Here is a 23,873-nt window from a genome sequence, read left to right on the forward strand (position 1 = left end):
GAGCAGGGCATGGAAGTGTGATAAAATTTAGATTTTTAATGATAGTGTTACAAGAATCCGGCCCTGCTGACCGATTCCCTGTAGTCGACGTGGCTCCCTCGGGGGCAGGGCAGGCACAGCCGTGGGCATCCCGAGCGCTGTGCAGGCAGGAAGGGCCCGCCGTCCAGGAGAACCTGCGGCAGCGAGTGCTTCTCTCGCTGGACGCCCTGGAGCTTTGTGGAGTCTCTTCAGCCCGATACCGTCTGATGAGCCAATAGTTGTTTGCTTCCGTGGTCCATCCCCACAGCGCCACTGCCTACGTCCCTCTGTGACCGTCCGACCCGCCAGGCCGGGACCCGTGAGGACATGGGCGGCCCATGGCCAGTGTGCGCAGGAGCCCGGGCTTTCTGTGGTCACGCAAACACCCTCTCGCTGGTGCTGTCTCCCGCTCGCTGGAACCCCAGGCTTGGACCTGACCTCTGTGGTTTCTGTCGTCCCTCTGTCTGTGGGCAGTTGCCACTCCCACCACGGCCTCCACGTGTCCCGGAGACCTGGAATGGCCCAGTGACTCCAGTGGCTTCACACACCTTCTGAATATTCATTGATCCCAGAAAATATGAGGTGCTTGCCTTGTTCCAGCCCAGGGCTTGACGGGGACGTGCCGCAAATCGCACAGGACAGATGGCATTTCTTAAGGCAGAGATTTTACGAGACGGTGTGGGCTCAGCACACAGGAGTTGACAGGTGTGTGTTCACTCTTTCCCGCTCTGATTCGTCTCCGAGAGCTATGGGGACAGAGGAAGAGTCCTTGGTAAGAAACAGACTCTGCACATACGTGACGTATGTACACACGCCCACACGTGTGCAACACACACGCGGGACATGCACGTACACCACGTACGCAGCACACCCATGTCTCCCGCGTCACGTTTCTGCGGTCACACCTCGTCTCAAGCTCCGTGCTCCCCGTCCCAGGAAGAGCACGTGTGCAGAGAGCGGGGTCAGGAGTCTGACCCGTGAGCCACCCCCAGGAGCGCCACCGCTCTGTGCTTCTTGGTGGACGGAAGCTGATGGATCATCAGAAACGTAGGTTCTCCGACACGCAGAGGGAGCAGGAGCCAGCCGGAATGTGCTTTGGTTTAGTTTTTCTCAAAAAAATAAAAATCAAAAAAAGAAAGGAAAGAGAAATGCGTCTGCGAGACCCAAGGCCGTGGACGCTGGTGGGGAGGCTGGGGTGCGCGGCCCCCGGGGGTCCAGGCGCCGTGCTGACCTTCTGCTCACCACGTCCTCGCCCGCTCCCAGCGACCGGCCAGCTCCAGGGGTCAGCAGCGGATGAGCATTAGGAAACCGTCCCTGGCACAGCAGTCCCGACCTCAGAGACCCCTCAGCCCGGACGGCACCCACCCGGCCTTTGTGTGTCCAGACCTTGGCGGAAGGATGCTCAGGAGCCACTCTGGCCAGGTCAGGAAGCCCGGCCGGGAGTGGGCTGCAGGGGAGGGGAGCGGCGTGGAGGGAGCGGCGGCGTCCTGAGACGGGGCAGGGCAGGCCAGGCCGGATCGCGGGAGCAGCTGTTTGCTGAGGTGACCCTGTGCCTCCTCTGGGAGCCCCTGGGGACAGGTGACCTGGCGGGCAACAGGTGTGATCTCAGAAAACAGCAATCAGTCCCCGTGAAAAGCTGTGAATGATGCTGGTTTGGGTTCTTAAAAGTTGTGATTAAACCCCAACGGTTGTATTCAGTCCCTGTGACCTGGCCCTGGAGGGCCTGCTCGTGGCACCACCAGGACCGTGTGAAGGGCCCGAGTTCTCAGGGCTGAGGCCGCCTCCCATGCTGCTGGGGCATCTGTGCACCCGACCTGCACCCTGTGCCTGTGAGGCCGGGGACCGGGAGGCCCGTGCTCAAGTGTCCTGATGGGACGCTCAGAGACCTTTCCAGGTGCCTCTACTTGTTCTCTAAAGAGTTTTTTGTTCTGAAGCTGTTTAATGGCAGAAGCAGCTTCTGTCCCTTCAGGATGGGAGAGGGGGTGGGCTTCCTACCCAGGGATGGAGCCCACGTGGGACCGGGGGAGGGGCGGACCCTGGGCTGGGGCAGCAGGCGCCCCACCAGCACCCCTGACACTTGTATTTGTTTATTTCTTTTTTTTTTTTTTAAGATTTTATTTATTTATTTGACAGAGAGAGACACAGCGAGAGGGGGAACACAAGCAGGGGGAGTGAGAGGGGGAAGCAGGCTCCCTACCGAGCAGGGAGCCCGATGTGGGGCTCGATCCCAGGACCCCGGGATCATGCCCTGAGCTGAAGGCAGAGGCTTAACCCACTGAGCCACCCAGGCGCCCCTATATTTCTGAACAGTGTTTCCTCCATAGCAGAGTTTATAACAAGTAAAGGAATCTGCTGTTTGCACTCACCAGTGGTGTTAAATACGCCTTTCCTTTTCAAATCCATGTATGAGTTGAAAGTTTTTCCAATTAAAAAGAAAAAGGGGATATTTGTGGACTGTAACAGTGTATTGTACAGTGATTAAGGTAGGAGGGAAATGTGAAAACAGCCGAGATGTCCTTGAAGGAATCGTCCTCAGGACGGGTGTCCCTGTGGAAAGTCACGCCGCCTGCCAGCCTGCGGGGTCGGTGACAGTCTGCGGGGGAGGAGTGCAGGGCCTCGAGAGGCCAAGTGATCTGGGGGGTTTTGTGCTCCATGACCCGACTGGGAAGAGGATGGAGCGTGGAACACACGGAGCGCTCAGCCGGCCACCGGGAAAACCGATACACGGAGATTCCCAGCGTCACCGCGATTCCGGACGGGTGGGAGGCCGACGGGGGCTCTGCCGTGAAGGTGGGAGGAGGGGAGCCGTCAGCGCCTGGAGCTGGACGGGCCTTTCGGGGAGGATGCCTGGCCAGGGGCCCGCTCGCGCGAGGCGGAGGTCAGTGACGGCAGGAGGCCCACGGACGGCCCAGACGCCAGCCACGGACCCAGAGGGCAGGTTCTCACTGGCTCCGAGGGCTGCTCCTGGAGCTCATCAGGAAAGTGGTGAGAAAGGAAAAAAAGAACAGGATGGAAGCGAGTTAGGACAGAAAATGCAGATTCAACACGTTCGGAGCAGTCGGGTGGCCTCGTGTGGGGAGTGCGCGGGGGTGGTGGGGGCGGAATGCAGCTTTTCCCCCGGACAGGACGGGTGGACAGAGTGTGGACAAGTGCCATGAGGCATTGGTGAGCTTCCCGACACCAGGACCCCACGTGCCCCCTGTGCCCCCCACCACTCACAGCCAGGAACGAGCAGTCACAGCCTACGGAGACCTTTCTTGTGACCCAGGAGAGCATCTCGGAGCTGGGCAGGGCGTCATGTGCTCCTGTGCTCTGTCCGTCCTTCTGTCTGTCAAGCTAATGAACAGAGGAGGCCAAAGCAGTGGTAAGCAGCGCCGGTGTCCAGGGGTCGAGGCAGGGGACACGGCGCCCACGTCCAGGGGGGCGAGGCAGGGGACACGGCGCCCAAGCATCCTGCTAGGCCCCGCCAGCGCAGAGAGGCATTACCAGGGGGACTGGAGATGCACCAGGTTTCTTGGTAACCAGTGAAGGTTTCCAAGTCAATCTGGTTAAGACATTGCCCCCGGCCTTTGCCGGCCTGATGACATTGGGTTTTAGTCCATCTGGGGATGTGCCCTCCGCCCTGTGCCCCTGCAGCCGCACAGCTCTGTCCCAGCAGGTGCGAGAGCGGAGCCGTGCCCCTGACCGTCCGCCTGCCCCGAGCACGTGCTCTGCTCCGCGGCCGTCTCTTCCGCGTTGTGCCGTCCGGTGGAAGGAACCGGCGCTCGGCTTTGCCGCCAGAAGCGAACAGCGGTCATTAATCGCGCTGGGTAACGCTGGGGTGGCTGGAGGGAGCCGTCTTCGTGCCTCGCTGTGAGCGGAGAGGTGACTGGGAGGAGGCTGCCGGCTGGCGCACTTCGTGTGTGCCCGTGTCAGTGCAAGAGTAGGGAAGGGACCGTGGTCGATTGAAAAAAGGTGGAAAAGATGTTCCCACGCAGCCGGCGCCTCCCTTACCTCGCACCTCACGGTGCTTTTGTGCCTCGGAAATGTGGAAACGGGCCGATACCTGAACGCGTCAGAGCCAGCACAGGCGTCCGTCCTGCTGGGAGGGGTCATGGAAGCGCCAGGCCAAGGGCCCGGCCAGCAGTCCTGCCCTTGTGTCCCCACCCGGCAACCCCCAAGAGCCCCACGCCTGGCCCTCGTTCTTCCCGCACACAGGCTACACTTCCCCCCAGATGCGGTTTCCACGCTGCGCAGGCCCACTGGGCAGGACACAGTGGTGTCTCATGCGTGTCCGTGTGGAGAGGGCCGCATGTGTCTGGTGGGCGTGTGTCGTGGTCACTGCTGCTCGGGAGCACATGGAAGGCGCGTGCACGGGGCATGTGGCAGAAGGGAGGCTGATTGCCTGGTGTGACGGTAATGTTGTCTCCTTCTCCTCCCAGAATCATCGACCAGCGATTCGAGAAAGTGTCCTACTTTGTGTTTGGCGATTTCAACTTCCGGCTGGACTCCAAGTCCGTGGTGGAGGTAGGCACCTGCCCCAGCCTCGTCGGGAGCCCAGAGTCAGGGCCCTCACAGGCAGGATCAGCCCTGCCATTCTCGCTGCTGGTATTCAAGGGAAATATTCCTCATAAGGAGGTTTTAGAGCTGAAAGGGGCCGTTACTGGAACTAGAAAGGGACAGAGTCCTGCCGACCTCCACAGTGCTCAGGTGGTCATTGCCAATGACGTGCCGTCATGTCCCTCTGTGACGGTTCTGTTGTCCACTGTCGAAAAGCAGACAGGCCGGTGGGGAGACACGGCCGGAGGGGCTGCTCCCTCCGCTTCCTCATTGAGAGTGCAGGAAACCAGTCTTTCACCGAAAGATTCGTGGACGTCACTCAGTTCCTGGGGCTTGGAGGCCATGTGTCTCCTGGGTGCGCCCGGCGGGACGCTCCACCAAGAACAGGTGCGACAGAAGGCCTCGGCCCTGCACTGTCCCAGCCGTGGGACCTCAGAGCATCACCTCTGCAGCCGGGGAGGGGGGCCCGGGGCTCTGGCTCAGGGCTGAGGGTCCACTGTATGCCGTGCAGCAGGGACCACAGCCCCAGTGCCAGCGGCAGTCAAGGGGAGTCTGCCCAGACCCCACCAGCAGGCCTGCACGGGGAGGCTGGCCGCCCACAGCAGGTGCACAGCACACCCCTGGTGGAGACACGGGGGCTGTTCAAGCGATCGCCTTCTGGTCGGGATCCCGGGGCACAGACCCCACTGCGCGTCCGTCATCCGTCTCTGCAGAAGTTGCTCCTGGAAGTCGGGGGTGGGCTGTCTGTCGTTACAGCTCCCCATGGGCGACAGAGATGAGGGATCGTGGGAATTCTCTCGTGAGGCAGCTGATCTGATGGCGCCCCACTGGGTGGGCTCACAGGCGGTAGGGGGCGCGCCTGGGCGCACTGCAGGTGCTGGGCGCACGGGGGGCACTGGTGCTGTGGTGCGGGGCTGTCCACCAGGACGGGCCAGTGAGTCCCACCGGGACTCTGAAGTCCTACGCACGGAGCTGCTCGTTCTCCCTTCCCCATGTGGAGGGTGGAGAGCGAGTCCGTCAGGGCCCAGGCCCTCCAGCGAGCCCAGGAGTTCGTCTGTCTTGTGGAAACGTGCCCCCGTGTCTGACGCTGTTAGGGCCCCGGGGTCCTTCCCCAAGGGCCGCCACCCGCGTTAATTTCAGGCCACTGGGGGTTGAAAAGCCACACGTTTGTGAGATCCTGACCCTCTACGCAGGGGTCCTTCCTGACGGGCGCTCGGGACTGTAAGCCGCCGGGAGACAGCCCCTCCTCGCCCCTCTGGCCTAACCCAGCCGGCTGTGCGCTCGGGGAGGTGCGAGGACAGTCGAACGTGGCCTTTTCTTCCCCGGGAAACAGAGACCCCAGCAGGGGGCTTCTGCTCCACGCGCGGCCAGGGCTGCCCCAGGGGTGTGTGGCGCATGACGCAGGGGCTGAGCCGGGAGTCTGGCCTGCAGAGGGCGAGAGGAGCTGGGTGGCGGGAGCTGGTTGCGCGGGTGCCGGTGCCGTCAGAGCCTCCTGCCCGAGAACCACACTTGCCCGCCCCTGGGCCGAGACCTGTGGAGCTGGGCTCCTGCGCCGCATGCTCTCCGGGAAGACAGCGGAGGGCTGGCAGCACTCAAAGGGTTAACAAAGGACGCTGCGTGCCGTTCGTCATGTAACGTGGCCCTCGCGCTCAGGGTGCCTTCTCTGATGCCTCTCCCCTGCTCCGTGGCCTTCAGCAGCTTGGCCCGTGTCCTACAACAAGGGGCTCCTGCGCACGGTGGTCCCAGCAGGTGGGAGGGACTGTTGTGAACCCGAGTGGGTTCTCCTCACCGCTGACGTGTTTCTCAAGATCACTGAGGAGCTTCAAGAGTCTTCGAGCTGCCGTAACCCAGATGGTTCCGGGATCCATAAGCGTCTGTATCTGAAGGGCTCCCAAGTCTGAAAGTCTGTCCCACGTTCTCCTCCCTTTCCTGCAGGAAAGCAAAGGAGGATCTTGGTTCTGATGATTTTCCCATCAGAATTTACGGATCTAGAAAAGGAATGACTTGAAATGCTCTTTTTAAGAGAGGATTCAGATTTTCAGAAGAAGTGGAACAGCACACACATGCCTGCCTCTCCCCGAGCCCGCAGGCCCCTGTGCTGGGCCCCCGTCTCCTGTCGGCCCAACTGGCCCTGGCTCAGCATCTTGGGGTCCTGGCCCCACCCCGCACCCCAGGGCAGTCGGCCACACCCCACCGCCAGCCAAGGGGGCGAGGGGACACGGGGAGGTCAGGCTGCCTGCATCTCCGGAGCTCAGATGGTGAGAAGCTACGTTCCCACAGCGGCTGCCCCTTCCCACCCCTGCACGTCTGTGTGATGTCAGACACCAAGTATGGTTTTAAGTACCTGAAAAGATGGTAACTGTCTTCCCTTTGTGTCGTTCCTCCTTTGAGGAGGTCACGTAATAAATACATTCCCGGTGCACCCTCTCTTAAACATTTCCACGTGTCCCTCCAGGTCCCTGTTGACTGCCCTGCTGGGAGGCCCCACGGTGGTGGTGCTGGGGAGGCACGGGACCGTCAGTGGCTGGAGGTCCCAGGAACCCGAGGCCCAAGCCACAGCAGGCCGAGGGCGGGGACATCCAGGGTGTGTCGTGGGGAGGCTGAGGGCTCCTGGCGTGGACACAGAGGGTGCAGGGAGGCCTCGAAAGGTCACAGAAGGCGCCCCTGATGGTAGCATGGAACTAGCGTGACACTTTCTCTGAGCTCGTCGTCATGACGTGGCCTCTCCCAGCCCCCGTCTTCACCTTCATCCTTGTCCCCTCATCCTTGTTGTCCTTGTCCCCTCGCCTTGGGGCCCATCCAAAAGCCAGCCTGGTTTCGTCTCAAGATCCTTCACTAATTACGTCGACAAGGACCTTCCTTCAAAATAAGGTCATGTTCTGAGGTCTGGGCAGACACGGATTTTGGGGGTTGCCTCAACCCGTGCGTGACAGCCCGTAACACCAGAACAACATTTGAAAGGCCAAATGCTGAGCAGTAAACGTGCTCGTTGGCACAGGTGCATCTAAACATAAGTTAAACGGGAAAAGAACGAGTTTCTTGCGCTGGTGATTGATTTCAGTGGCGTTAGGTAAGGCGTCTTTAGTTACCAAATTTTAAAATACCACATGAGCATCTCTTAGAAAATCAGAATCTACTATTAGCACGGCTTGGCTTTCTAAAAGGGTTATTTTTTTTTAAATTTTTTTTATAGATTTTATTTATTTGTCGGAGAGAGAGAGAGGGAGAGAGAGAGAACAGGCAGGAGGCGGAGGCAGAGGGGAAGCAGGCCCCCCGCCAAGCAGAGAGCCCGATGCGGGGCTCGATCCCAGGACCCTGAGATCATGACCTGAGCCGAAGGCAGAGGCTTAACCCTCTGAGCCCCCCAGGTGCCCCTTAAAGGGGCTTTAATTATAAAAACAACTGATAGAGATTTTGTGGGAACCCTGAGAGTCTGACTCAGCCTGAGGTACCCACAGGCGGGCCTGCGAGCGGATGGTTGAGGAGCGGCGTTCCGGAAACCTGGGCACCTGGAGTCCAGCCCTGGTGAATGCGGGTTCAGGGCCCAGCGCGTGGAGGGGCAGGCTCTCCGTCGGGCCTCTGACCCACTTCACTTTGCTTTTGCTTGTCTTCCAAACTAATTGCCCAGTGAGGACGTGCGGTGACCGTCGGACACCACCTCCGGCCGGGCAGCGTCACCGGGAGCGTGTAGAAGCGCGTCCGCGGGGCCCCAGACCCGCAGGCCCCGTGCTGAGAAGCATTAGGTCGAGCCTCGTGCATCTCAGTGTCCTCTGGGCACCACGGCCTGCGCGGGTGGTCGGGGGACGGGCTCCCGCAGGTGCACAGCCAGGACGCCTGCCGAGCTGGCGCTGCTGAGCCACGGCTCCCCACGGGACGCAGACGTGGTGGCTGGCGTGAGCTCCGGACCGGGCAGTGCCACGGCGGCCCCGTTCCTGCCACCATGTTTCCAGAACCCGCGTGGGAGACCGTCCTGGGGGCTGTCGGGCTGCCAGTTGGCTTTTCTCCAGCCTGCGTGGATGGTTCTGGGCCACAGGCCCGTGGCGGGTCGGAGCCTCCGATTCTGGTCACCGCTTCCCAGCAGGCCGCTCCCAGCCGGCCGCTCCCAGCCGGCGTCCCCTCCTCGTTTGCTCTGTGAGACTTTTCCTGTGTGCCCACTGCGTGTCTGGGCTGAACGCAGGGCCCGGCCCCATGGTGACGGCCTGGTGCCAGCAGGGCCGTGGGGGTGGGTCTGCCTCGTGGTGGGACGGCCCCAAGACCTGGCCGGCCTGGGGACACTGGAGTCCCGCACCTCGTCTGCTCTTCCTGACGTGCCTTCCCGTCCGTTCCCTGCACCCTTGGGAGCAACAACCTGAGAGCAGCGTCCTCCCGAGCACCCGTGCTCGCTGAGACCGTGCGCTCTTTGCAGGAGAGCCCTGACTCGGACGCCACCAAGTCTGCGGGCCAGAGGCCAGCAGGGCTTGTTTTGGGGTGGGGTCTCCTGTGGGAAGGCACAGCAGGGAGCTGTGGGGTCCTGTCAGGTTCTCAGGTGTAGTCTGGGGGCATCAGTGAGGTTGGCATGCGGACAGGGTAGGAGGTGCAGCCCTGGCAGGCACTGGGGTGTGGGCAGCCCGGAGGAGGGGGCCGCTCTCCATCCTCCACGGGGCCCAGGGTGTTCTCTGTCCCTCTGCAGTGCCAAGGAGATGAGTGGGGCGCCCGATCTCTCCTCCTGTACCACAGTATGGCCCAGGAGAGACACAGGCCAGAAGAAGGCAGTGGGGCTGAACCCACATTGCCCACCACTGGCCTGGGCCTGGGCCTGGGCCTCCACCTCTCCACCCGAGTGGACGGGCAGACCGCCCTGAGCCATGACTCCTCTTGGAAAAGCTGCTTGTGGACGCCCACATTCAGTGCTTGCAGACTGGGTTCTGGGGACAGGAGGAGAAGGACATGCAAATCTCTACTCTTGGTTCCGGAGAAGGGGCTGGACGTGGTTTTCAGATCACCTAAGGGCAGCGTGGCTGGTGACCAGGAATGCCCTGGACAGCGTGCGTGTGGGAAGACGGCCGAAGGGGGCATGGGGGCGGCACAGCCTCTTGCCTGACGGCGACTTGGGTCTCTTCCCATGGAGTGCTGTCCTCAGAAGCCACTGCCTGACTTGGCTCTGGGTCTGGTTGCCACTTCCCCCAGCTAGAGCGGCCTGGTCAGCCTCCCCGGACCTGGGGCGGCGTCCCGGCAGGAGTCATCGGAGGTTAATTCAATCTGCCTCCGGAACAATGAGGGGCCAGTGAGCGGCCGCGGCCGCCGTGAAGGACAGGCAGTGATTGTCCGTCCAGCGGCCACTGCGGGGTGGGGCGGGGCGTCTCCCGGCGCGGGGGTCAGCCAGGCCCGAGCGGGACGGGGAGACGGTGTCATGGCAGAGGGGCCGGGAGCAGGGCCTGCTGCGTGTGGAGAGACGGCCCCGTCCCAGCGAGCCGGCAGCTTCCCGTTCCGGAGGCGCGCAGACGCGTGCTTGCGGAGCAGAACCGGGGCGACGGCCCGGGAGCACACTTGGCCGCGCCAGAGCCATAATTAAACACACACTGGCACGACCGTCACGCGCTGGCCGACGGGCCGCGTGGCACGAAACTGATCACAAACGCAGGCTCCGGCTCAGCCCTGCGGCGGCTCCAAGGGTGTGTTTCCTGCCTTGCGCGGTGGCAGTTGGCAGCTGGGGCGCTCAGCTGGCCGGCCGCAGTGACAAAGAGTGACGGCCGTGCCGGGCACTCCCGTCTCCGCGAGGCCCGGCCGCACGCCCACCTGCCGTCCTTCATCCCTGACAGAGATGGTGATGAATGTGTTTTTGGAGGCTGGTGGCCGCTTTGAAAACCAGTCGCCAGTGACGGAACCTGCCCGTGCTCAGGTGCCAGGTGGGCCCGTGGGGACCTGTCTGGGAGGGGCACCCCCCGCACTGAAAGGGACAGCCTTGGAACGGACCAGAAGGACCCTCAGCAGAGCACGCCCCCTGCGTCACGAAACCACCAAAGACCCCAGCCAGGAGGAGGGGTGCGGCCAGCTCCCCGGCGGCCAGAGCCCCGTCCCCAGACGCCAGACTTCACTGCGGCCAGCCTCCTTCCTTCAGGGTGCTCCTGTGTCCTGGGGAGGGCGCTCCCACTCAGCCTGGAAGGGGTGTTGCCCCATCACGGCCTGGCCCAGTGTCTCCGGGTGCCCCCCAGGACCCAGCTGGCCAGAAGGGTCACTGTGCCGCCACTGAGTGCAGGAGGAAACACTGGTGGCTTCTGGTCTCCATGAAGCCTGTTGCACCAGCCACACTCCAGATATTCCACCACCGACACGGTGCCCGCAGCCCCCTGACGGCCTCCGACAGCCCCCGACAGCCCCCGACAGCCCCCGACAGCCCCTGGCAGTGAGGTGGTGTTTGTGCTGTGCTGTGGTGGGAGTGGCGGGTAGCAGTGGCCCAGGAGCTCTGGGCAGCCTGGTGTTCGTGGGACAGGTGGACGGGTCACGCCAGCCCACAGTCTGGAGAGGCACCTGGAGAAAGCCTCGCTGGGCGTGGAGCGGTCACAGAACCGAGCCCCAACCTCTCTGTCGACTCTGCTGGTCATGAGGGTTTCTCTTCTGAACTGGGAGCCCGTGTGAACAGGCTGCATGTCCAGGAGGCCTCCTTGCTCCGGGCACCGTTGGTGTCCGCGGCGGCCCAGGCGGGGCTCGTGCGGGGCATGAGCATCTCTGTGGGGCTCTTCGAGAGTCTGGTTTGAAAACAACCGATTTTCTTATCAAATCATTACGTTTATTTCACTACTGCTTCAGAAGGAAAGAGATCTCTCTGGTCCGGTTTGGTGCAGGCCTGGGACACCAAGCTGAGGCAAACTGTTGTTCTTTTTTTTTTTTAAGATTTTATTTATTTATTTGACAGACAGAGAGAGCACAAGTAGGCAGAGAGGCAGGCAGAGAGAGAACGCAGGTCCCTGCTGAGCAGAAAGCCCGATGTGGGGCTCAATCCCAGGACCCTGAGATCACGACCGGAGCCGAAGGCAGAGGCTTAACCCACTGAGCCCCCCAGGCGCCCGCAAACTGTTTTTCTTAATTGTTATTCTTCACTAAGAATGTAAGATGTTATTCTTAATCGTGACAATTCCGGGTTTCACATGTCGGGTATTTTCTCCCAGAGAGTTGGCCTTACAAACCTTAGCTCGTATTTCCGATTGGTAGATTGACGTCAAAATGGTTATTCCCACAATCACAGCAAAAAGACGAGAAGAGACATTCCCCTCACCTGTGCTCTGCGGTGGGAGCTTGACTGGCTAATTCACGGTCTGGTCCGTGCTCATGCACCGGTCCTGCCGTTTTCTATGTCCCGCTGGCTCGTGCCTCCTCTGTCCTGCTCTCAGCGCCAGCGCCGCTCGTGCGGATTTTAGGACCACAGGCTGGTGCCGAAGCTCGGTGGGGAGGCTCTCTGTCAGTCTGGGCCTGTGCTGCTGGTGGGAGGACGTGCCCCCAGCCCCCACTCCTCCCAGGTCGGAGACCCGGTGTGTCCGTGGAGGCCTGGGGTGTTCTCAGGAAACTAAACCAAGAGCACACGCAGTCTCCCCGGGAAGGGCCTCGTCCTGGCCCGAGCTGTGGGTGTGCACACACCTGCTGGACACCGGTCTGAGAGGAGCACACGTGGCTTCCTTCCGGAACACCAGCTGCGTGGTCCCATGTGGGCTCACCACCACCGCTGGGCTTTGCCCTGTGTACCCCAAGCGCCTGCCCGAGTGGCCTGGCTGGAGCCATCCTGGGAGAGGAGATGAACGGGTCTTTACGGTGTGTCATTGTTGTGGATGAGCAGTCGGAAACGGGGTGCTTCCCTGGCAACGGACCCGGCCGTCACCACAGTGGTGCCTCCTCATGACCCACTGGCGGCCCCCACAGGCCCCCGGTGCGCTGGCCAGGGCACTTCCTCCTGTGGCATCGGCACGTTGGGGTCCTCAGTGGTGATGTTTCCCCAACGCTTATTAATAGGTCTCTTTCCCCTGAGAGGGCAGGGGTCTGGGGAAAACTTTGAAAGAGCTAGAGCTTGTGGGAAGGGTCTTTGAGGAGTCCGCATAAACGGGCCAGGGGGCGCTTGGGGGCACTTGGGGGCAGTGCCTGCTGGAGCAGTGGGTACCTTTCCAGAGAGAGGACAAGACCCCAGTAGAAGCTGCCCTCCTCGGCCTTCAGGCCCCCGGCCCCAATCAGGACCGTTCTGTGTGTGAGCGCAGACCAGCCTGATCCCCCAAACCAAGGGGGTCTCCACCAGGACACTCCCGTCTGTGACCCCCCAGGCCCACACCCCTTCACACGTCTCAGGAGCTGTGTGTGCACAGAGGGGATGCATGTGCACGTGTGTGTGCACTGGGTATGCACTCGAGTGTGGGTCAGACGTGTGTATACGTATACGGGCTGCCTATGTGTGCACGCTGTGTCCTGCATGCCCACCTGTGTGGACGCGTAGGCATATACTGCCTGTGTCCGCGAGCGTGCGTGCATGTGTGCAGGACAGGGAAGGGGGCTTCTGTCACAGGCTGGGTGTGCATGGCTGTGTCTGTCCCATTTTGGGTGCCAGGATCCCAGGCGTGCTCAGCAGCCACGTCCACAGGGCCATGGCCCCACCGGCTGTGTCCACAGTCTGAGTGCAGCGCGAGCCGACTCCCAGTGGGGATGTGTGAGCCTACCCCCAGCACTCTCCCTGGGACACACAGGTTAGGGGACCAAGGAGAGCTTTAAAGCCAATGGTGTCCCCTCCAGAGGCTTCCATGGAGCGGTGGCTCCCTGTTACGACCTTTGCGTATGTTCAGGATTGGAACGATGCCTGCGGACGCTGGTCATCAGGGAGTGTTAATCACGTGGGACCGACAGTGCTTAGCTTGTGTCCCTGGCACGCCAGTGGGTGACCAGGGTGCTGGGGCGTCTGCTGCTCAAAACCTGGCACTTAATCCCCGGAACCCAGATCGCAGGGAACCACCCGTGGGCCCAACTGTGGGCTCCGAAGTGCTCGCTACCCCTGGACTCTGGGCAGCACGGGGTGCGTGCGCGGTGCTCCCCCAGGTGCAGCGACGGCCCTTCGGCCAGAGTCTTTAGAGGCTTGTCTGTGGCCGGCACGTGCCGTTCTACTCTGGAGCCAGCTGTGTCTTCTAGAGTCATTCAAAAACTTTAATTTTAAAAGGTAATGATTTTCCACTAATTTGCGTGAAGGAGAACCTGTTAGAAATGCTTCCTCTTCTTTGGTCACTGCTGCGAAAGGCGTCTGCGGGAACTTGTGTGTGTAGGACTTAGCCGGAATTATGGAATAACAAGGAGAACAGTGGGACGGGGGAGCTTCTGACCGGCCCATGGTCGGCCGATGGTTTCCAGGTAAGGGCTGTTGGTCCAGTTTGCAGGGTCCTCACGGCACTCACAGCTGAGGGACGGGATGAGGAACCCCAAGGATCCCCTTGTGGGGATGGGCAGCGGAGTGTCCCAGGGCTGGGGGCAGCTTGTGGCTGTGACCCGAGTGCCAGCCGTCAACCTCAGTCTGGCTCCTGCTGGACGCGCAGCGTGGAACCGACAAGCCGCTCTCCCTGGGAGCTGCGCGCACGTCTCACCAGACGGGAAGGAGAGGCTGGTCCAAAGGGGGCTCGAACCCACAGCTGATTGGTTCCTGCACCGCAGCTGCTCCGTCCTGCGTGCTCTGTCCCGTGGAGAGGCTGGGAGTCCCTGCCGGGCCTGGGTGAGGCCAGCAGGCGGAGCTGCGCAGGCCGCTCGGGGTCAGGGTCTCTTGTCCGTCGAGAAGCGGCCGCTCCTAGCAGATGCGTGGCGCCCAGGCTCACACGAGGGACCTGCTCTCAGACGGGGCAGAGACAGCTGTGCTGTTTCCTGTGCGGGAAGCCCGCATGAACACACGGGGTTCGGGGCCACCCGAGCAGGCCGCACAGGGCACCTGCCTGTCTCCCGGCTCATGGCCCTGCCCCCTCTTGGACGGCAGAGGCCGGCTTATCACCGTGGCCCCAACTCCCCACTCTGTGCTCTGCTACGGCCAGAGTGCCGACCTCGCTGCTTTCAACGGTGTCTGCGGCCCTTCCCTGGACAGCCGGTCACGGTCCGGCTGCGTCCCTTTATTCCGGAGCCCCCCCGAAAAAGCATGGCGTTGCTCCCACTTTGTTGTAGTGGTTCGTCAGGAAGGTCCCAGGAGGGTGACACAGGGTCCCACAGCTGGTCCTGGGCAGCACCGGGGCCAGGTCATTGTGGTTGGATGGCTCTGGTCCTCCTCCCAAGTCTGGGATCAAGGAGGCACGTCCCTCAGCCTCCCCATGCCCTCGGGCCCTCTGCTGGGCTCACTGCTTCCTTGGCCCCTCTGTTTAAGCCTGGAGATGTTGTTTTAAGGGCCATTTCTTCTGCAAGCTTTTCCCACCGGCCTTTCCGGAGTCGCCCCGCAAGCATCTGTGGCTAAAATTAGGCCGGAGCCTTTGTTTGCAATCTCACGCTCTCGGCGGGTCTGCATGTCATTCTGCGGAGCTGTTGGGGATGAAAGCCCGCAGCAGGGTCCTGCTTCCCGGGAAGGGCATGACGATGGGGAAATGTGTCCTCCAGCCCAGCCACCAGTTCGCGGAGGCCAGACCACGAGTCAGTAGGGGCCTGTCCTCTGGAGTCCCCGGGCACGCGGCGAGGGGCAGAGCTCGGGGTTTCTCTCCTGCCCTCATCCCTCCTGCGTCCTGCTTTCTCCTCTGTCCTCCCTGGGCCGCCCTCACTTGTCCACCTGAAGCACTTGTAGCCCAGGGAGTGTTTAAGGTGGACGAGTGAAGAGAAGCTTCCTCCTCCCTCTTCCTCTTTCCCTCCCTGGGTTGATGTCTGGGGCATGAAGATACACTTTGCTCAGCAAACACCTTCTCCAGATGGGGGTTCTTCCTCTCTGGGAGCGGAGGCATGTGAACAGCTAAAGTCCGGGGTTAGCTCGGACATCCGAGTGTGCCCACGGGCGGCCTGGCCGGAGAGGTCAGATGAGGGTGTCCCGTGTCCACGCCATGGGGGCTGTGAGGCTCTCGCGGGCCCCAGTTCCTCCTCCAGGGGTCCTGGTTTGAAAACAGAGGAAAGTCTCCTTTCTGTGGCTGTAGCCCTAATTCCTTAAGAATTCGCTCCAGTGTTTTACTCGAAGCTGCCTCTGCTGTGTCTGGATGTGAGGCCCAGGCTGGCTGGGGGCTCGCTTCCCATCTGTTGAATGCGGCCCTGCGTGGAGGGAAGGAAAGTAGAGGCTGTCCTGAGGACGACCCGGCCCAGGCTCCCTGGTCCGCTCCCTGCACGTTGAACAGCTGCGGACATCTGGCCGACTGGTTTTCATTGCTCACTAAAGTCGGGATTCAACCTTGCCCCACCTCTTTGTGCAGCCCTGGGGGAGGGACAGCGACCCCGGGACAATGGCCCGTCTCACCCCTCCGGAAAGCTCTGCTCTGGGCCAGACAGGGAGCGTCTGGTGTCCTCGAGGCGCCGGCCGTGCGTCAGGAGCCCCTTCCCCAGGTGCGGATTTGGGACAGCTTTGCTGGAGCCAGTGGCCAGGTCCGGAGGCCGCAGGGATGAATTTGCTTGTGTGTCCCTGGCTGCTCCTTGTGCTCTGGGCGGGAGGGCACCGTCTTCCAAAACCTTCTGATCCTGTTCCCAGAGGAGCAGGACCTCCTCAGAATGCTTCTGGAAGGTCAAATCACGCAGACCATCTGCTAAAAACCTTCTGGGTACCTGTGGCCCTTAGTGGGGACCTGGCCATCACTGACAGGTGGGCTCAGTGGCAGGAAGGGGGTTCATGCTCCACAAACAGGTGACTCTGCATCAAAACATAGAGACAGGATGTGCGGACTGCTAGGACCTGGGACGTGGGCAGTGAGAGGGTGTCCCAGGAGCAGAAGGGGCACATTCCCTGCATGAGGACCCACGTTCCCGGGAGCTTAGCTCTGCTTCTGCAGCCACGGTGGCCGCCATGGCTCTGGCCCAGGCTCTGGCGAGGGGGTGTCACGGGCCCCGGCAAAGAGCCTACTGACCCCAGGCTCGCCCCGACTCAGCCCTTACTGCATCCGGAACGGTCCTTCCCCGTGCCGTGACCCCAAGAGCGTCCGAACTTGCAGAGCATGTGTGAGCCTGAGGGGTGGGCTTCTTCCAAGCCTGAGGGAGACCAGATCCCTGCCTGCTCCCGTGGGGGCTTCTACTGACTCTGGCAGGAGAGCGAAGCCAAACGCGGGTTCCCAGCCCACACGGGCCTCGTGGACGGGGACAGGACTCCCCATTCCTGGGCTGCCATTCAAACGAGGAGACTTTCAAACTGTGGTTAAAGCTGCCTTGCCTGGACCTGCCCCTGGTGGGGTCTTTCACATGGACGTTCACGTGTGTTTGCTGTACGTGCCTGTCACCAGCACAGACTAGAGCGCACCGTGGGGAACTCTGGGACGTGCTTCCTGACAGACACATCTTCCCTAGCTGCCCCCAAATCAGGCTCTGTTCAATAAGGCCTAGAAGGAAACTCGGACCCAGGACTCTCCGGACCTGACTGACCCAGCACCAGCTTCCCCGGGAGGCCAGGCGCCCCTCGACCCCTGCAGCTCTGTCACGCACGTGGGAGGTGTCGGTCAAGCCCGCGTGTGCTCTGCAGTGGGGACGGAGCCCCGCCGGCTCGCCATCCGCGCTGCTGGGAACCACGGTCCCTTCTCTCTGCTGCGGAGGGTACACGGTGGGGTCTGCGAGACCACACCTTGAAGAGCCGGCTGCTAGGGTCCGGAGGTGCTCGTGCCTTCAGTCAAGATTTGCGCCGTGGGGGGGCAGTGGTGGCCATTCAGTGGGAGCACTGGGACAGACTTCGCTGCTGGACGGGCAGGGCCCGCAGTGGCTTTGTGTCCATCACGCTATGGCTGTCAACCTCAGGGTCCGCAGAAAAACCCGGAGGTAGCCCTCTGGGCCAACCCTGGGGCCCTGGTCCTGGGGCACCCCGTCCAGCAGCCTGCCTCAGAACCTACCCAGACTGAGAAGAAACCCAGGAATTTCATTGTCCACATGACAGGTGGACAGCCTTGGGGACAGCGATCCTGTGAAATTCCAGGACAAAAACCTGGCGCTCCGAGTGCCAAGATGATGAGGAGTGGCCGTCCTGTCTGCTGCCCTCCGTGCGGTGCCGGTAATGAAGTACATCTTCCATGGCTCTTACAAAATAGCATTTTGGGTATTTTTTCTCCTTTCAAAAGAAAACTCCCTTCCGTAAGTCGGCGAGCGGAAAGGCCGGGCTGCGAGTTTCTGCATGACTGGGCGTGACTGGGTTGAAAGCGGAGACGGGCGGAGGCGGCGCTGGGGCCTGATCCCTTCTTTCCCGCGGGGACCGGGTGGCTCTGTGGGGAGTGCAGAGACTGAGCCGCAGGGCGGGCCCCTCTCCCAGCCCCCGGGCCGATCGCATGTTTATCCTTTGGGAGCCTGCGTGAAATGGCTAAATAAAGCAATTTTTTAAAAAGTTTCTAGCAGACGCCTGGGGGAGAAGCAGCACGAGTTTGGTGAATCGCGTCCGGAGCGGCCACAATGGCCTTCTGCCGCGGAGCCTCCCCCATTCACAGACGCTTAAGCCACTTAGCGCATTAGCATCTGGATGGCGCAGGCCCTCCGCGGGGCGCAGGGGTGGGCAGGGCGGGCGCCTCTGCCCCAGATTGTCCCTGTGCGTGTTCTAATCCGCGCTGCTTGAAGGCGGCCGGACTGATTTGTGACACATGAGTCCGAAAGCCACGTCGGGGCTTGACCCGCTTAGCTCCTCTGTGCTCTGAATGTCAATGGCCTGTCGTGGAGGACTTATCGGGGACGGGGACGGGGGCCGCTGCCTCCCCTGTCCCACGCCGGGCGGGGCCGACCCCAGCGAACCCGGCCTGTGGCCCAGCGGGTCCCTGCGCAGGGGGGTCTCCACTGCACCCGGGCCTGCCCGCCCACCCTCCCTGGGGTCAGGGGCTCCTCACAACTCCACAAGGGCCCTGAGAGGAGGTTTTTGAAAAGTCAGTATTAGTTTTCTAGACTCACGCCGTCATCTTTACGGAAGAGCTCCGTCGAGGTGTGGTTCACACCAGCCTCAGTCCCCAGCGGCCTCTGCCTGCTCCTTCTCCACGTTTCGTGTGCGTCGACCCTGGTCCCGTGTGGCCTTTCCTTAAGGAAAGAGTTTTGTCAGCAACGGGTGGGGGCCCCCTTCCTGCGTCCGTCCTCGCCGGTCCGGCCGCCGATCTGCCTTCTCCCGGCTTTGCTTTCGTCTGGGGACCCCTTTGTGCTTGCTTCCCAGAGCCGGGAGCCGGCTTGCTGCCCGGGGACTCCGGGCCGCCCCACCTGTTGTCTCCTGCCCCAACCTTTCCCGCCTCATACCCGGTTCCGACTGGAAGAATTTTCTCAACGAACCTGGACTGAATTTAGTTTGTAGTCCTGCTCGCCGTGAACTGGGCCGTGTGGACCACCCCGGCTGTGTGGCTCTGGGACTGTCCGGCTGTCCCTGCTCCCTCGTCCCTCTCCCTGCCTGTCCAGCTATTTCCTCTCTCAGCTGGTTAGAGTTTCTGCCCCTGGAACCCAGTGTGACCTCTGTTCTCCCTGGTGTGGCCTTCCCGGTCCTGTCCCACTACCCACCTTGGGCAGATCTCATGGCGGTGTGTCCCCCAGCCTGCCCCCGGGACAGCATGAGGCAGCTCTGACTTCCCCGCCCCTCCCCTGCACGGGGCTGTCGTCAGGGCTGCCCCAGCAGACCCTCCCGGGTGGGAGCTGAGCCAGCCGCGGGGCTGCTCGGGAAGCAGAGGCGGGCACGGAGGCCAGGGCCCAGCCGGTTGTGCAGCCCTTCCTGCCCTGGCCTGTGTGCTCGTCACACTCCTGCTGCCGTGCGGGCGGGTCCGCGGTCCCTTTATGTGGAGGCGTCAGGGAGGGAGACCGGGAAGAGTGCAGGTCGCAGTCAGGAGACACGGGCTGTGGGCGCCTCTCCTGGGACTGAGGCTTGTCTGTGTCCACAGACTCTCTGCACGAAGGCCACAATGCAGACGGTGCGGGCCGCTGACACCAACGAGGTCGTAAAGCTGATATTCCGTGAGTCGGACAATGACCGGAAGGTAAGCGAACCGCGAGCTGCGGGCTGTGAGCGCAGCAGGCCACTGTGGCCATCCAGCGCCGGGAGGGAAGGGACTCCACTTGAGTGGCCTGTTCCACCCACGCTGATGGCCACGCTCGCTTTGCAGGTGATGCTTCAGCTGGAAAAGAAACTCTTTGACTACTTCAACCAGGAGGTTTTCCATGACAACAACGGCACCGCGGTGAGCTCTGCCACCAGATGCCTGCAGGCGCCTGGGCCCCCCAGGCCACACACCTGCAGCTGGGACAGCCCCCCCTCAGCCCTGTGTCTGGTCGGTGGGCAGCATGGGGGACCCTCCGTGTGGGAGGTGGGACCCTCAGGCCCCAGGTGCTCCGGGCGGCCGACACAGGCCTGGGCTCCATATGCACGTGTGACATGTGTGCACATGTGTGTTACTGTGTGCGTGCGTGTGCATGTGTGCCAAGGGAACTGTGTGCTGGTTGTGACCTGGTCCCGTGGGAGCCACTTCTCTGGGACCACTGCCAGGCCGGCCCTCAAGAATCTGGAGGCGCAGCATGGGGCCACCACGTTTGCCACGGATTTGGGCCTGTTTGGGTGTGTTTCTGGGGTGTCTAGTCATGCGGTAGCCGCGTACCGGTGGATGAACAGTTCACGTGTGATGTCCCTGCTGTGGCCGGTTCCAGGCTACGAGGGGACGGCTCCTGACCCCAGGGCCCCAGACTGCAGGGTACAGAGGCAGGTCCTAGATGGCACCTGCCGAAAACCGGAGGCTTCCCTGAGGGTGGGCACCCCGGCGGGTGGGGACGCCTGAGCGTGCCTGCCGCCCAGCCCCGCTCTGGGGAGGCTCTGTGCGCAGCCGTGCCCCCTTTCCATCTTCCAGTCACCCCACGCCCTACAGCTGGTCTCCGTGTCCCCGACACTCCTGTCACCCACCTCGAGGACACTTTATTCCACAGCCTGGACTTCATGCCCCGCCCCTGCCATCCCTGTGCTCGCCTCTTTGCCTCTGGGAGCCCTAGCTTGGTCTTGTCACCCCTGCCCTGAGGCCTCGGCCGTGCTGAGTGCTCTGCACCTGTGCCTCAGTTTCCAGTCCGTGTGTGGGAGGATCCCTCTGGTCCGAGGGCAGGGGGGTGCTGGCAGGTGTCCCACCGGGCAGCGGACTCTGTCAGTCTTGTGTCCCTCCTTCAAACCAATGCCAGGAACTGCATTCCTGCCTCCATGCCCGTGTCCACTCCTTCCTCCACGGCCCTGTGTACTCACTGAGTCGGTGTCTGCTACCCTGGGGCCACTGCATCTCCCTCGCCGCACGTGCCCCATTGGTGTACCCCGAGCCTGGGGCCCAGCCTGGGGCTTGTCATGTGCACAGAGGGTCAGGCCTCCGCCCCGAGCCCTTAGCCACTTCCCACAGACCTCAGGCGGGCCCGGAGCCTGCTCTGGGCTCCTAGGCCTCGCTCACTGCTCGGCTCTCCCTGCCCATCCCTCACCCCTGGTCAGGGCACTGGGCTAACCCTGCCCCATCAGATGCTCTGACCTGCCTTACTTGCCCGTCCCACCGTCCCGTCCCGGTGGGCACTGCTCTCTGGCCCTGGCCAGTTCACATCTCACGTCCTCGGGGCCTCAGACCCTGGCAAGGCGGACTCTCGGCCTGTGTCCCCAGCAGCGCCCAGCAGCGCCCAGCAGCGCCAGCTCAGCCCGTGGGTGCCTACAGCCCCGCCCTCTTCCCTCGCGGGAGGCGCTGGCACAAGGACTTGTCCTACTGCTCCTGCTGCTGGCACAAGGACTTGTCCTACTGCTGTCCACGCCAAGGAGTGCAGCGGCCTGGTGATTTCAGGGCCTGAGCACTCGGGGTCCAGGTGAGCCCGAGGGGCAGGTTTGGGGACAGGACTGTTCAGGGGGCACTGGCTGCAGGCAAAGTGCCCGGGAGACTGTCTCTGGGCAGCTGTGTGACTTTCTGAACTGGGAGGCAGAGTGGGCTCTCTGGGCCGCTGGTACAGAGGCAGCTCCCTGACGTGGGGGTGCAGTGAGGCCGCCAGGACTATAACAAAGGGGAGAGCAGTGCACACGGCAGTGACACTGGGCGGCCAGGGCCTGGAATGTTCCAGAAGGAGCAGAACATGGGGGAGCCGGGCATGCTGTGGGGTCTGAGCCAGGGAGGTACAGGGCGGCCAGGGAGAAGTTGTACGTTCTGGAAACGGGGAGCCAGGGCACACGGACCCACAGTCACAGTCTTCGTCTCTCAGCATCCGGACAAAGCGTGTGCTACCAGCATCAGAAATAACAAAGCTGTCGCCGCTGAACATGACGGTTCTTATTTCTGTGTTTATTTAGCATATGAAGTTTTTTAAGATGGAGGAAAATTAGTCTGAATGCTCGGGAGACCGCTGGAGCTTCGTTCAGAGACGGAGAAACGCGGCACAGAGTTACAGAGTAGATTTGCACGTGGCTGTTTTGGAAAGACCCATGAGCCCCTCTGCTGTGTGTCCAGAACCTCACGCGGCAGAGTTGCGCCCGGCCTGGCGCCTTCCCGGGGGGTCTGTCGCAGCTTCTCAGCTCCTGCCGCTGCCGCTGCTGTGGGCGCTGCGGGTCCCAGGCGCTCGGTGCCTTCAGGGACGCCTCACAGGGTCATGCTGACGTGCGCTCCACGCCCCTGGCCACGACCTCACACGTTGAGAAGCTGCCTCCACGTCCGTCAGACACAGGAAGCGGGGTCGTCCGCAATGGCCACGGGGACAAGATAAATGGTGTGACGAGCGATGTCACCTCGGTGGTGAGACACGCAGCCCCACGGCCACTGGAACAAAGTGCCCATCCGCAGGATGGATGTGTCCGCGCCAGACGCAGCCCCAAAATCCATCGCACCCTTCATCAAGCCCCGGTCTTGTACCCGTCTGACAGAAATTTAATTCAAGCTGGCTTCTGGAAATAATTATTGTATTTTAAGAGTAGTAATCATTGGCCGGGACATGATTGAATGTGTCCATGCCTATTGACTTTTTCTATGATTTATAGCTTTGTTTAGTCGATATTCCCATCGAAATTGTATAATTAATTATAAGTGTGGCTGTCAGGGCGGCAGGATGGAGTGCCCTGGTGAGGATTTGGAGAGATTAAATTTTCCTTGGCTGTCCCAGGGCAGGGCTCGGGAATCTTCACAGCGCTTGGCCTGCTGGATAGAGATGTTTTCTGTGTGTTTAGCAACTGCTCTAGCTCAAGGCACATTGATTTTCTGGGCTGCTTTTTCTTTATCAGCGTGGTGTCTCTGCGGTAACAGTGGAATTTGTGCAGCTGGGACAGCTCCTGACAGATACATATGGCCAGCCCGCCGCTTTATCATTGTCCACACACGCCGGGCGCTGTTTTTCACTTTGTAATCAAGAAGAATGTTTAAGATACATGGGAAATTGGTTATCATGTTTCTGAAAAATCTCAAAGAGAAACAAATTATCGTTTCAAGAGAAATGCAACATAATTTCTAATCAGGCACCTCTTTCACAGCTGGCGTTGGCCCCAGGGGCCGCACCCCCCATACCCCCACAGTTCTCACGGAACTCAGGGTGCCGTCCCCTCGCACACTGGCCGCTGGGCCTGGGACCCGATGGGCCAGCTCAGGGGGGCGGGGTGTGCGCACGTGTTTCCAGGCCGTGCCACCTGAGTAGTGTCTCTCTGTTTCCGGGCAGGGGCTTGGGGCCGTGGGAATGCGGGCTGGGGTGTGGGTGTGCAGCCGGACAAGCCCAGGAGGAGGGCCCTTACTGACAGAGACCTACCCCGGACGCCTGGGTCCTCACCAAAGTGGCTCTGTTACCGTTTTAGCAGCTGGAACATTCGCACCCATTCCAAACCAGATATTTACTGGCGTTGATTTTCCTTTACACCCTTTGCAAGTAGAAGCATGGCGGGGTCCAGACAGCCCCTCCCAGGCGCTGCTGCTGCTCAGGGCCGGGCCGGCTGGTCAGACAGGCTGTCCTTGTCTCGCCGGCAGAGCAGTCCCTGCCACTCTCAGCTGCACCGATGGCTCCCGCCAGAGTTTCCAGCTTCTCTTGTGGCTGCGAGGCCGCGCTCACTGGAGCCTGTGCAGGCACGGTAGTGTAGGCTCCTCACGACCCCAGCCAGCGGCTTCTGTGATGAGCAGCTCTGGACCGCACCAGGCCTCACCTGTATTCCAAAACCACGTCATGCGGATGCCACCCATGTGGACGCCCTGTGGCAGGATCTGGCCGTGAGGTAGCACAGGGCCCAGGGAGGCTAACAGGGTCCCTTTCTGAGGCTGCATAGG

General features: G+C 61.7%; 1 protein-coding gene across 2 annotated transcripts in view; it reads left to right on the forward strand.

Moving 5' to 3' along the window:
• The window catches only part of LOC111145269 (inositol polyphosphate-5-phosphatase A), a 183,912-nt gene that overhangs the window by 138,481 nt on the left and 21,558 nt on the right, over positions 1-23,873 (forward strand). For both annotated transcript variants that reach the window (XM_022500081.1, XM_022500082.1), the window contains 3 exons: positions 4,440-4,524; positions 19,524-19,619; positions 19,746-19,820. In XM_022500081.1, coding sequence (XP_022355789.1) covers positions 4,440-4,524; positions 19,524-19,619; positions 19,746-19,820 — 256 coding nt within the window. The remainder of the gene's footprint in view (positions 1-4,439; positions 4,525-19,523; positions 19,620-19,745; positions 19,821-23,873) is intronic.

This window comes from Enhydra lutris, unplaced genomic scaffold (assembly GCF_002288905.1).
Source record: "Enhydra lutris kenyoni isolate GAN:26980312 unplaced genomic scaffold, ASM228890v2 scaffoldscaffold12, whole genome shotgun sequence".
Classification (NCBI taxonomy): Eukaryota; Metazoa; Chordata; class Mammalia; order Carnivora; family Mustelidae; genus Enhydra; species Enhydra lutris.